Source organism: Panthera pardus, unplaced genomic scaffold (assembly GCF_024362965.1).
Source record: "Panthera pardus isolate Hobbes unplaced genomic scaffold, ASM2436296v1 HiC_scaffold_13, whole genome shotgun sequence".
Lineage (NCBI taxonomy): Eukaryota > Metazoa > Chordata > Mammalia > Carnivora > Felidae > Panthera > Panthera pardus.
This window is the reverse complement of record NW_026526688.1, coordinates 51,476,332-51,489,973: the sequence shown is the minus strand read 5'-3', so window position 1 is coordinate 51,489,973 and position 13,642 is coordinate 51,476,332. Positions and strand designations below refer to the sequence as shown.

General features: G+C 45.9%; 1 protein-coding gene across 5 annotated transcripts in view; it reads right to left on the bottom strand.

The window, feature by feature from the left end:
• Positions 1 to 1,797: 1,797 nt before the first annotated feature.
• Positions 1,798 to 13,642, bottom strand: part of MSRA (methionine sulfoxide reductase A) — a 451,589-nt gene continuing 439,744 nt past the window's right edge. For all 5 annotated transcript variants that reach the window (XM_019440908.2, XM_053901094.1, XM_053901097.1 and 2 more), the window contains one exon: positions 1,798 to 2,569. In XM_019440908.2, coding sequence (XP_019296453.1) covers positions 2,405 to 2,569 — 165 coding nt within the window. In that variant the 3' untranslated portion in view covers positions 1,798 to 2,404. The remainder of the gene's footprint in view (positions 2,570 to 13,642) is intronic.

The window sequence follows — 13,642 nt, the reverse complement described above, 5'->3', positions numbered from 1 at the left end:
TTTCCTCTAGCTGCTCGGCCTAGACAAAAAAAAGAGAAACTTAAAAATTCTCCAATGACCATCAATTATTAAATAGAATGAACAAACAAGTCCCATTAACATGTCCTTCGAAGGTTCTGCATGATCTGGCTCTTCCTACCTCTCAGATACCTCTCTTCAATACTCTTTCTCGTTCACACTATCCCAGCTCTACAGGCCTGTCCATTTCTCAAACACTACAAATTCCTCCCTTGGGAGGAAGGAATTTACACCTTCTGGCCCTTCTGTTTGGAAAGGTTTTCCCTCAGACAACCAAAATGGGGATGTTGAGACTGATTAGGCATATCTACTCCACTTATGTATTTTTCTTTTTAATAACAATTTTTTAAGTTTATTTATTTATTTTGAGAGAGAGAGCATGTGGGGGGAGAGGCCAAGAGAGAGGAAGAGAGAGGATCCCAAGCAGGCTCCGTGCTGTCAGCACAGAGCCTGATGCTTCACTGACTGATCCACCCAGGCACCCCAATAATAATTTTTTAATTGAAGTATAGTTGACACACAATGTTACATTAGTTTCAAGTGTAAAACACAGTGATTCCACATCTCTATACATTATGCAATGCTCACCACAAATGTAGCCACCATCTGTCACCATACAACACTATTACAATACCATTGACTGCATTGCCTATGCCTGTACCTTTCATCCCCATGATTTATTCTTTCCATAAATGGAAGCCTCTCACTCCCTTTCACCCATTTTGGTCATCCCTGTATCCCCTCCCCCTCTGGCAACTGCCATTGTGTTCTCTGTATTTATAGGTCTGTTTCTGCTTTTTGTTTCTTTATTAGTTTTTTTTATATTCCACATATGAGTGAAATCATCAGGTATTTGTATTTATCTTAGCATAATACTTATTTAACTTAGCCTAATACCTTCTAGGTCTGTCCATGTGTTGCAAATGATAAGCTCTCATCATTTTTTATGGCCGCATAATATTCCAATGTGTATGTAGGTGTGTGTGTGTGTGCGTGTGTGTAGGCATCAATCACATTCTCCTTATTCATTCATCTATTGATGGATGCTTAGATTGCTTCTGTATCTTGGCCATTATAAATAATGCTGTGATAAACACAGAGGTATATATATCTTTTTTGAACTAGTGTTCTCATTTTCTTTGGGTATGGGTAAATACCCAGGAGTGGAATTATCAGATCACATGAAATTTCTATTTTTAATTTTTCCACAATGGCTTAGGGCACAGAGGAAATCCAAGAGGGAAAATAAATATGCTAAACCCATGGGGAACAATGTATTTCTTAATCTGTCTCCTGCCCCAAAGCTCTGCCCTCCTCCCTTGTGTTTATATTTCTTCTTTGCATCAGTTAACTTGTCTCTCCACCCCACAGAGGCCTTCCCTGACCAATGTAACCAAAACCCCTCTGTGTGTAACTTCACAGCCCCTAGATACAGCTTATCCTGTTTATCATCTTCATATCATTTGTCAGGACCTGTGATTATCTGATTTGTTCATGTGATGACATTGCTTAGGTCCCCCACCCTTTGTCTTGGGTATAAAGACTCTTAAGGGCAAGAATTGCACATGTCTAATTAGAATAGTACCTTTTGTGATGGCTGTAACAGAACAGGCGTGTGGAAAACAGCTATTATCACTGAAGTTGAAAGGAGCCAGAAGTGTACATGGTTCCTGAAAATTTCAATCATATTCTCCATTTAGGGGAAAGGAATTTTGAGGGTTTTGTCTTACAATACTTAGAAATATCCTACCTAAAAGTAAAAGAGAGATGAGACATGAGGCATTTTGTATTGGATTGTAAACTTTTATTAGAACAAGCATTTCTCATAGCTGTAAGCAAAGTGTTTGAATTCGTCAAGCCAACTCACATCTTTTCTCTGCCATGGGAGGGCAGAAAAGGAGAGAAAGCCCCTTACACATACAGGATCAGAAGAGCAAAGTATTGCAGTGAATGATTCATTGAGGCTATAAATGTTTGCAGATGTTAAGGCACTGGAGGGCAGAGGGCAGGTAAGGTGGGAAAGGGCACAGATAAAGGGTGTCCGATGTGCCTCATCCTGTCCGACAATCTCCCAGCTTCCTTCCCCAGCTTCTGTGGCAGGCATCCTGGCCCAAGCAGGGGAAACACAGCATACTCATTATCCTCATTCAGACCCCAATAGGTCACAGTTCTAGTCCCACCATAATTTATCAGAAGATAAACTGCATGTTCTCAACTTGCCATTCATTGCACTTCATGTAAATTACACCTCATTAAACCAGATTTTTATGAATGCCTTTGTGCTCTGTGTATTTTGAAAAGCCGCTGACCTGAACCACAAAAGAATTGCCCAATTTGTTGAAAGCATTTTTGCTGTGACCTCAAGTGCTGACCACATGGGGAGAAATTACTTTTTAATACCCAGTGGACAGGACACGCCAGTGCCCCCCAGGCCGCAGTACCCGTCAGGGTTCTTGCTCAGGTACTGCTGGTGGTAATCCTCCGCATAGTAGAAAGGTTGTCCCTCCCGGATGTCGGTCGTGATCGGGCCATAGCCATGCTCTGAAAGAACCTGTAGAAAGAAAGGCACCATGAGGACCGGATGCTGGGCAGAGAGGGTCCCAAGGAGGGATGGGAGGCTGGGCTGTGAGGGAGGCAGGCACATGTGGCTTTGGGGTGTGCAGTGGGTCCTTGCAGGCCTGGGACCTGTGGCTTCCCAGCTGGGTTATTCTGGGCACGCTCTCACTAGCCTGTGCCTCAGGTGACTGGGGTTTGAAATCTGGTTTCCTGACTCTAATTTGTGCACTCTACCCATCCCACCACTGCTGCCCCTGGTACATGCTAGGAGCCCTGGTTTGGAACCTGTGGGTCTATGTGAAAGGGACCCCAGTGCTTCTCAGGGTAAACAGCAGGGACATAGGGCTCTCTGGCTGCCCTGGGAAGAATGGGCATCCCTGAGGGCGGTAAAGCAGGGCTGCGGTTGGAGGGGATGAAAGGGCAGGGGCAGGATGAGGCGGGGAGGGCTACAGCCCATCTCAGTGCTGTCCCCTCTGCTGCCAGTTCTGAACAGGCCCCCTGCCCACTCACAGGCTGGACAGAGGAACCTTGACTTGCTGGGTTCTAGGGAGCACGGACCCTGCCAGGATGCCTTGGAGAGCATGGGCTCATGTGGGTCTCCAGACCCAGGAACCAGGGAGTGAGGTCAAGGGAGGACGTGGCCTGAGGGCCTGTGTCAGCTCATCCTCGCCCTCTGTGACCTACTTGAAGGCCTGGTGGCATCTGCTGCCAGGGAAAGAAACAGACACATAAACACAAGTGGGGGAGGAGAGCAGAGCTATTTGGGGCAGGAGACAGATTAAGAAATAGACATTGTTCCCCATGGATCTTAGCCTGTTTCCTTTCCCTTTTGGATTTCAGCTGTGCCCTGATTCTTTCTTGTTACAGGCTGCTTGGAGCATTTGGGCACAACGTTACAGAGACTCGACCCCCGGGTTTGCGAACTCCATTTGGTACAGAAGTGCAAGGCACAGCCCCGACTCGTGTTTCCAGGAGGGAAGTGACCAGTCTCTGGTCAAATGGACTGTTGGTCCATTTGAAATGAAGTCCTTCCCTCTGCAGAGCAGGGGGAATCCAGTATTAATCCAGCACAATTCACTGCTGCACTATTTCCCTAAGAACTTTCCCCTTCCTCCTGCATCTCCATCCAGCCTTCTGAGCCAGAATGAGGCAGACTGAGGATCTGATGCCAAACGGGCCCAGGATGGTAAGGAACAGGATCCTTGCCAAGGCGGGCGGGTTGGACCCCACAGCTTGGAAACAGCCAGTTTCCTTACAGGGGTTAGAAATGAGAACAAGGAGCCATTCCTACTTCAGTTTTGACAATTTTTTGTAAACGAGCAATTATCGAGGGCTTACCATATGCCACACTCTGTGCAAAGACTTCACAGTGTTAATTTTAGCCTCACAACAGCCATATGAAGGAAGTACTATTATTATCATCCGTATTTAAAAGTGCGTGTCAGATATCGTGTCTTGATCCCTGACAGTCTCAGCTCGCCCTAATACCGCACAGGCTGGAAGCTTGGAAAATACACTTCCCAGATTCTATTGCCAACAGCACGCCAGTTTAGAGTCCACCAATGAGAGAAGCACACGTGAAATTTGGCAGGCTTAGGAGAAGCCATTATTTGGAAGGTGCAGCCGTGAATGTCTCCAAAGATCAGACTGGAGACTCCACCAGCTCTTCCTGACAATCACTGACAGTCATGCTTCAGGCAAAGTCATTAGCAGTGATCCCCAGCAATTTCTGTAACTTCTTGGTATCCTGAAATGCAGTGGTGCTTTTCCCCAATCCTCACTCAGCCTTTCTAATGAGTCTGGAAGCATCAAAACCCCTTTGATGCTTAAAATCCACCTTCCTGCTTGAAATACCTTGAACACTCTGTTTCCGTGACCGAACTCCAGCTAACACAGCAATTGGTTCCAGGAACCAAAGCCTCAGTGAGAATGACAATCTGGAATGGTTAACTGTCCTGGTTAGAGTTAGAGTTAGAAATGACATCACTGTCAATAGGAAATGGGTCAGTGCCCAGGGGGGTATGTACTGGACATTTGCTAAAATTACTGCTAGTATTTGCCTGTGAGGTAAGTGCCCACTTCAGGACATGGGGTGGCTGTGGTTGTGGACTGTTCTGGGGAAGACGGTAAGCAAGAGGCCTGTGGAGTATCCTGGCTGCTTTAGGCAGTACTCGAGAACTTGTGGAAAGGACAGGATGTAAGGTCATGACTTGACCTTCCTGGTGCAACTTGAGAGGCACAGAGCTTCTAGGACTGGTTTCACATGATCTCTGTCTCTTGTAGCTGGATTCAAATACCAAATAAAAGGGCTCCAGATTTATAAGTGGAGTTGACACCCTCACTGGTCAGGAGCCCAGAAATCATGTGCACACATGATTGCTCTCAGAGAGCTCATCCACTCACAAGAGACGCTCCCCTCTGGTTCTCACCTGAGCTAACGCATGAGTCCTGACATGAGTCTTTCATATGCTGATGTGACCACATATTTTGACTTTCCTGGCTGTGGCCACCCTGCACAGGAGCTTGCCTGCTGTTGAGCTCCTCTGCCCCCTTCCCTCAGGGCTAGGACCCAGCCCCCAGGTCTCCCAGGGTCTCCACTCACTCGCCTCATCCCCCTCCAGGCCCTGTCCTCTCTGAAGGTGACCTCCTCCCACACTACTCGCCCTATTTCTCTTTCATAAAAGGCTGTCCTCCGAGGCCCCAGAGCCCACAGCCACTGTCTCCAGAAGCCTATTTACCAAGACGGAGAGGACTGTGCCAGTGAGCACTACTGCCCAGGCTCCCTCCTCCTCTCCACACCAGCTCCCACCGACCCCTGCCCACGGACCACCCCAGAGGGCCAGCATCCCTTCTGGGGGAGCAGTGGGAAGGTGACTGTAGGGGCCCAGGCAGCAGTACCAGGCCTCTGCCACAAGATGGCAGACACTTCACTTTTATTTGAGAGGAAGAAACTAAAATAAACAGTGAGGAAAACCCATAGAAGACAGCTCCAAGCTGTCCTCCTGCACTTGCTGTCCTCCTGCACAAGCTGGGACGTTCTGGTCAGTTCTCATTGGGCTGGGAGATGCATACTGGCATCACTGGGCCTGGGGTCAACATCGTCCCATCCACGCTGGGGTGGCCAGCCTCAAGGCTGAGGCCGTCCCTGAGCACAGGGCTGTGGCTGTCCTCAACCCTCGTTCTAAAACTGGGGAGGGAGGACAAACACATGAGAAAGAAACTGTATGTAAAAGAAAAGGGAAGAGGAAAACAGAAATCCTAACTAGTATCTGCTTTTCCTCCTCCCCCACGTCCCCTGCCTCTGCTTTCTCACACACATGGCTTCAGGAGCAGATCACTGTCCTCAGCCCTTCCAGGCCCATCTCCTGGAGAGGTTTTGCCGGACACACACAGCTGGAGGCAGTGCTGGGGATTCTGGGGCCCGTTTGTTTCAGACCTGGTTGGGGCCAGTCAGCTGTGCCAACCCTCATCACTCTTTTGTTCCAGCCCTTCCACTGTACTAGTTGAGCTACAGGGTTAAAGAGAACAGGACTCAGGACTGGGATTGATTATTGCCCCAGAAGCCAGGAGAGCACATGCTGGTAATGGCACCTCCTTAAACCATGAAGTGAAGCCTCCCCAAACCCTTAGGAGAACCCAATGGCCCTACCGTGCCGGATTTCACTCCACATCCTAGGGCTCACATCCCTGGTCCTTTCCTAACTCTTTCTTTTTCCTTCCTCTCTGAAAACTCTTTTTGTGGGTCATATAGAACTTTATACGTTTCCTGAACATTCCATTCCCTTGCACACAACCTCCTTGGAATGCTCTTTCTTGTCTTCCAGATCAGGTGAGCTGCTACCCATCTCTCAGCATGGAGATCAAATGCCCCCACCTCTATAAAACCTTTCCTGAATCTATAAGGCAGGAGTTACTCCAACGTCTAGGCTCCCACAAAAGGGCTATCCTTTTTGGTACTTATGACATTGCATTCTAATTGTCCTTTGTTTCTCTAAGCCACTTCCATTCCCTTCTCACAATACACATACAGATCCATGTGCTCCTTGAGGGTATGGACTTTCGTTTCTCGACCTCATCTCAGTGATTAATGAGTCTTGGGGATTCACTTCACCTTAGGGGCTTCCACTTGGGTCCCTGCTGCTGCTTCAAGCCAAAGCACATCCTTGGGGACCTCAGGGAGTTTGGGGAGCAGGGTGCTTAGGCTCTCACTTTCCTTGTCAAAGACCCTTGGCCAATTCCATAGGTAGGATTATTCTTTAGACTGTTTCAGTGGCCATGTCCATACAGGGGGGACCAATCATCTTGCATAGAAGGATGACCTCAGCATCTCTGATAGCTCTTGAAAAAGCCTGTTAGCTCTTCTGGGGAGGGGGTGAGTGGGGTGATGGTGGGGGGTTTGGAGGAGCAGGAGGAAGTGAAAGATGAAGACCAGGTTACAGATGATCCTTCTAGCCTCCAAAGTTCACTGGTCAATTTGGGCCATGTGCAAGAAGTGTAGGTGCTGGTGGGGTGAACCTCAGTCTTTTCCTAAATCAGGTGGTCTATTCAGTAGTGGGGGTGTCATTAAGTAATTTGTTATGAATAATGGCTAATGTATCAATGTTTATTTTTTAAAATAACATTTATTTACTTATTTTTGAGAGAGAGAGCAGGGGAGGGACAGAGAGAAGGAGACAGAGAGTCCCAAACAGGCTCTGTACTGTGAACACAGAGCCCAAAACAGGACTTGAACTCACGAACCATGAGACCATGACCTGAGCTGAAACCAAGAGTCAGACACTTAACCAACTAACTACAGACGCCCCTGTATCAATGTTTCTGTGTAACTTACTTTTCCTCAGTGAATTAGGACAGATAGAGGGCTATCTCAATCCAAGCATCACTGCGGCTCTCTTGCCTGCTACTGTGGAAGGGACGGGAGTGTCAGGAGAGCTAAACTGGGGCAGCACATAATCCACAACCTCTGTGGTCTCTTCCAGGGTCTATAAGGGGGGCCCATGCTGATGATGTAGCATTCCTGATTATAGAAATGATGAATCACATCACCTGCAAAGTTTTCTGGTAGCTTCCAAAAAGGAGTCTGTACTCATGAAAGTGGGTTGTCCATAGGAAAATCATGGGGCAGATAAAGAGTTGAAAGTAAGTGCAGCAAATGCTCTAGCCTGAAGCATAGAAATCCTGACAGGTTGAATCCCTGAGGGGCCCCCAGGCTAGGGGGCCCTGCCTCCAGCCCCAGGCTGATGCCATCCCAGAAGACTGCGGTCTTCCTTCAGGCTCTACAGAGCCGCCCTGTGGTATGGGGAATGAGTGCAGGTAATCAAGGACTTGCCTGGTCAAAGTAACTGCCAGGTTGGCTCAAAACTTCACTATGGTTTCAGATCTCACATTTAGGTCTTTCATCCATTTTGGGTTTATTTTTGTGCATGGTGTTAGAAAGTGGCCCAGTTTCATAAGGGGTTAATATCCAAAATATATAAAGAACTTATGTAACTCACCAAAACCCTCCTAAATAATCAAATTAAAAATAGGCAGAAGACAAGAAGACATTTCTCCAGAGAAGACATCCAGATGGCCAACAGACACATGAGAAGATGCTCAACATCACTAATCATTAGGAAATTCAAATCAGAACCAATGAGATGTCTCCTTATATTTGTCAGAATGGCTAAAATAAAAAAGACAAGAAATAACAAATGTTGACGAGGAACCCTTGTGCACTATTGGTGGGAATGCAAACTGGTGTAGCCACTGTGGAAAACAGTATGGAAGTTCCTCAAAAAATTAAAAGTATAAATACTATATGATCCAATAATTCAAAGAAAATGAAACACTAAATCGAAAAGATATACGCATCCCTATATTTATTGCAGCATTATTTACAACAATAAAAATATGGAAGCAACCTAAAAGCGTCCATCAATAGATGAATGGGTAAGGAAGATGTGGTACACACACATGTACGTATATACAGTGGAGTATTATGCAGCCATAAAAAATGATGAGATCATGCCATTTGTAACAACATTGATGGACCTGGAAGATATTATGCTAAGTGAAATAAGTCATAGAAAGAGAAATATCATATGATTTCATTCATATGTGGAATCTAAGAAAAACAAATGAATAAACAGAAAGCAGAATGAGACCTATAAACACGGAACAAATTGAAGATTGCCAGAGAGGAGGAGGATGGGGAGTCAGGGAAAAATAGGTGAAGGGGTGTGAGAGATACAGGCTTCCAGCTACGGAATGAGGAAGTCACAGGAATAAAAGGTACAGTTAAGGAATACAGTGAATGAAATCATGATGCATTGTATAGTAATAGATGGTAGATTCATTTGTGATCAGCACAGCATAATGTATAAACTTATTGAATCACTATGTTGTACATCTGAAACTAATGTAATATTGAGTGTCCTCTATACTCATTTAATAAAGTTTAAACTCCATGATTACACTGCCAGGAAATCCACTCTCTGGCTGGTCAAACCTCAGGGCTCCACTAGTCCTTGCCTTCTCCAGGCTCCAGGGCTTGGTCTCTCACTGCCACATGGAAAGCCAAGACCTGCATGCCCCCTCGACTGGGTTCCTCAACCAAGACCAGCACCAGAAGAAGAAATGATCAGGCCTGACCCTCCGTATGCCTCATTTTTCTGTTGCCTACTCTTATTGGCTCCAATATAATTAACCAAAGCCTCTTGTTTGTGGCATTTTTTTTCTTGCTGATTTTTTGGAGGGAAGTAAGTGAGACCTATCTAAAATAACCTACATCAGTGTGACATCTTGATCAGGAAATCTCTGGAAGGTCACCTAATAAAATTGATCGTTCATGCTTTTCTCACAGATTCTGACTTCACCCTTTTCTTAGATGACCCCACAAATTCTTCTATGCCTTTATTCTCATATCATGTTCTTCCCAGAAGGAGCTTTGCTATCTGTAAAGTGGGCACAATACCTAGCTCACAGCTCTTATGAGGATCCCAGAAAAGGGACACAAAGTGCATGGCACTCTGGCATATTTTAACCACATGGCAGTACTGGCTTCCTTTGCTATCAGCTCCCATGCACACTGCAAGAAGGCTGGCCCACCCATCCTCCTCTCCTAAAATAGGCCTCCACGTACACCCACCATGCACTCCCTACTTCTACAGCTGTGCAGCTGAGCTCTGTGGGGCAAGGAAAAGAGGTGGTCATCAATAAGCTGTGGCAGAGCTCCCCTCCATCCCCAACAGGTGTCTCCAGTTCCCACCACTCCTGCCAAGCACAAGTACCCGAGGAAGTCACTGGGCCACTCCCTTACAGATGTTCTGCCCACAGGAGCACCCTGGACCCAACCCATCTTTCCAGAACTACCAACAGGAAGCCTTTCTTTTAATAAAGTTAATGAACAAGTGGCCGCTCTGCTTACTGCAACCTGCTAACAAGCTTATTATTAGCTTCACCAAGGTTTCCTGAGTCTCCAGGTATACTCAACATATTGCATGGAAATAACTCTTACACCACCCTGAAAAAGCACAGCCTGGCGGTCACGGCAACACAGTCTATGATGGAGCATCAACAGATCAGGTTAGGAGTGCAACAGGGCAGAGAGGCCAGCACTAATCCCAAGCCCTTGCATTTGTCCCAAGTTGCAGATTCTCCAAGGGGCTTCCTCACACACTCTAGTCTAAGTGAGGCTTTCATTAACTGTAAAAGGGAGGAATTATTCTTCTTATTTCTCAGTGCAGGACAGTGAAGCCCAGGGAAAGAGGAGGCTTGTCTCAAGCCACTTGCCAGTAAGCCTGCAGAGATAGGATTAGAACCCCTGTTTCCTGATCATTTCCATTATTACAATAAGGCACACTGTCCCAGGTGGTCAGATAAAGATGTACCTTTCCCTTAGAGAGGGATGTTTATTATTTCAAAATTTCCAAAAGAGTTCTAACTATGAATCATCCTATATTTGGATCATACTCTCTCTCTACCCTGCTCACATCCCTGGAACTCAAAATGTGTGATGTAGATTTCTCAGGCCATCTCATTGACTTTTGTTTTTTAAGTCATGGTAAAACACACATAACTTCAAATTTTCCACCTTAACCATTTTTAAGTACAGTCACATTGTTGTGCAACTAATCTCTAGAACTCTTCATCTTACAAAACTAAAACTCATTACCCGTGAAATAATACCTGTCCGTTCCTCCCATCCCTTTGCCTCTGGCAACCCCATTCTACTTTCTGTCTCTATGAATCTGATTACTCTAGGTACCTCACGTAAGTGGAATCACATAGTATTTGCCTTTTTGTGTCTGGCTTATTTCCCTCAGCATAATGTCCCCAAGGTTTATCCATATTGTAGCCTGTGTCAGAACTTCTTTCCTTTTTAAGGCCTGAATGACACTCATTATATGTATAGACCACATTCTGTTTATCTATTCATTCATCAGTGGAACTTAGGTTGTTTCCCATTGTTTTGTTAGCTGTCAAATAATTATTTTGCTGCATAACAAGCACATCCCACAACAGTTACTTAAATATTTCCTGGCCTGCTTGTATCAATAGCCTCCTGTTATGATGTTAAACCCCTCAAAGAAGGGCCAAAGGAGAACAACAGTGAAAAGACTTGCTCCAAACATGTGGTTCGGTTATTCTTTTTCTTGTCCTACCTCAGCTGATCCCATGTACTAATGGCTGTGTGATAAAGATGGAAAACCAACACAGAGTGGTCATCTAAGGTCACCTAACAGAGAGCTGGGGTTGCCTGCCTCTCATCTACTCAGACAGACAGATGCCCTCCCAATAGCAAATTCCACAAACTTCCCAAGCACTATCTGATTCCAAGAGATGACAGAAAACCTACTCAAAGTGTCAAGGAAGGCAGAGTTTGTGTTTTAAGTACCAGGCTCTGTATCGATTTGTAATGGATGTCAGAGGAGAGGTTTGCAGGGCCCCTCTAATGGGGCAGTTATGAGCTCTAGGGGGCTTTTTCTCTCATTTTCTCATCTCATCATGCCAGCAACCCTGAAGGGGCAGGGAGATCTTTATTCTGACTTTACCCACAAGTAAATCCAAAGAAGTTAAACACCATGCTCAATTTCATGTGCCCAGAGTGTTAGTTGTGAGTCTGGGACAAGAACACAGGTCTGTCTGGCTCTGGATTCCATCCCCCTTCCCACATACACTCTGTGCCCAGAATTTGGGAATGTAGGATAAGTGAGACCCCAGAGGGCTGAGTCTGTAGCATGTTTGAGGCAGAAACAGTCAATATGAACCCACCAAGAACCTCGTATTAGAATCCTACACAGCAGGGCAGGGAGGGAGGAGAGTGCATTGGATCTAGAGACTCTAACACATGTGTGTATGTGCACATGTATGTGGGAGAGGTGTGTGGGTGCACGCTTATGCATGTGTATATAAGTGCACATAGGATGCTCTGTGGTATACATTCAACCTATAGACACCTTTCACTTTTTAGAAAATGTACCACTGTAAAAAACCTTGAATCTGTAGTAGTAAGCGGTTCTTACATCTTAAGGGGTCACAGATTCACATGAGAATCCAATAAACACTATGGACACTCTTTCCACATAAACTCACAATCAAATATTTGCTTATAATCTCAAAGGATTCTATGACTCTCTGTAGTCTACCAAACAGCCCCACATTCAGAAGCTTCAGATGGGGCCACCAAGTCCAGAGTCATCATGGTAACCGCCCATTCCCCATCCATACGGTTCTAGAAACATGCAGGTCTGCATCCAATCAGCAAGGAACATTTTCAAGACAGATGTCCTTAATTTCAATCATAGTTTGAAGGCCCATTGAGAAATGGCTGTATCACTGATGAGAAAGTCACCAGGAAAGGAGGAAGGTAACTGCAGTTCAATCCTTATTTGATTCATATTTTTTAAAGACTTAACTAAGTCTGATCCAAGCAAACACAGAAGACCTGGATTCTATTCCTCACTCTGCCCTCTAGTGGCAGCAGGGAGCATATATGAGGCATAGCCTCCTTGGTTCCTGCTTTCTCCTTCTGAACTGAGAGACCCCTTCAGTTCTTTCCAGACCTAATTCCATCAAATCCCTCGCTATGTTTCCATCCTGTGCGCACACACACATGCACACACACCCCGTGCAGGCTTAACAAGCTCAGCCAATGCCAATGCCCAAGTCAGCAGTTTTATTCCATTGGCAGCTTCTAGCTGACCAGATTGCCATCAATCAAAACTTCTGGGAAGGGATGCAAAATGACTGGCATGGCTTTTAAATAAAACCTCTAGAAAGAAAAATACCATCTATTCCAAGCTGAGCAGAGACTCGTGTGTTTCCAGTTTGGGACAGCACAGAGCACGCACAAAACTGCAGGTGTGTGGGGAGGTTGCCCCTGCCCTTAGTGGTTTGGCCACAAGGAGGAGAGGGACAGGCTGCTCATGTCCCACACCACAGAGGACCCTGGAACAAGAGGGGCTCCAGGCTCTGGCACCGTGGACTCACCCCTGTGAGTCAATCATTGGCTGTTATCACATGCAGGGGAGACGAGTCAGAGCTAGTGAAGGATCCCTGGGACAATGATGTGACACTGACGAGACAAGGCAAGTGCTCAGAGGGGCTGGAGGCTTCATGAGGTCCAGTCAGAGCTGCACTGACCCTTCCTATGAAACTAAGGAGGCAAAGTCGAAAAAAGGTGACATAATTAGATCTAATTTGGTGCATTTAAAAAACCTGCTTATGCAAATGGTGGCCTCTGGATGGAATGAGGTTGGCCTTAGAACAGCTACAGCATTCCTGTGGTCTGTCTCCCCCCTGGACCCTGCAGTTGTATAGAACAGTTAATGGCTTTCATTATCTATCTCTCTGTGTCCCCCTCACCCTCGTGGTAAATCACAAGTGTCTTCTGACCAGCAAGGATATTTTTCTTGGTTTGCAACACAAAATGACAGAGCTACAAGATGAATTTTGTCTCTGCAGAGAAAGAGAAAAGAGAGAGAGCTCAGTTTGGCCAGGAAGGATTCAAAGCTTTATCCTTGCTCCTCAGAGTGTGAACAATGGGCCAGTGGCTTGTCAGAAATGCAAAATCTGGCCCCTTCCC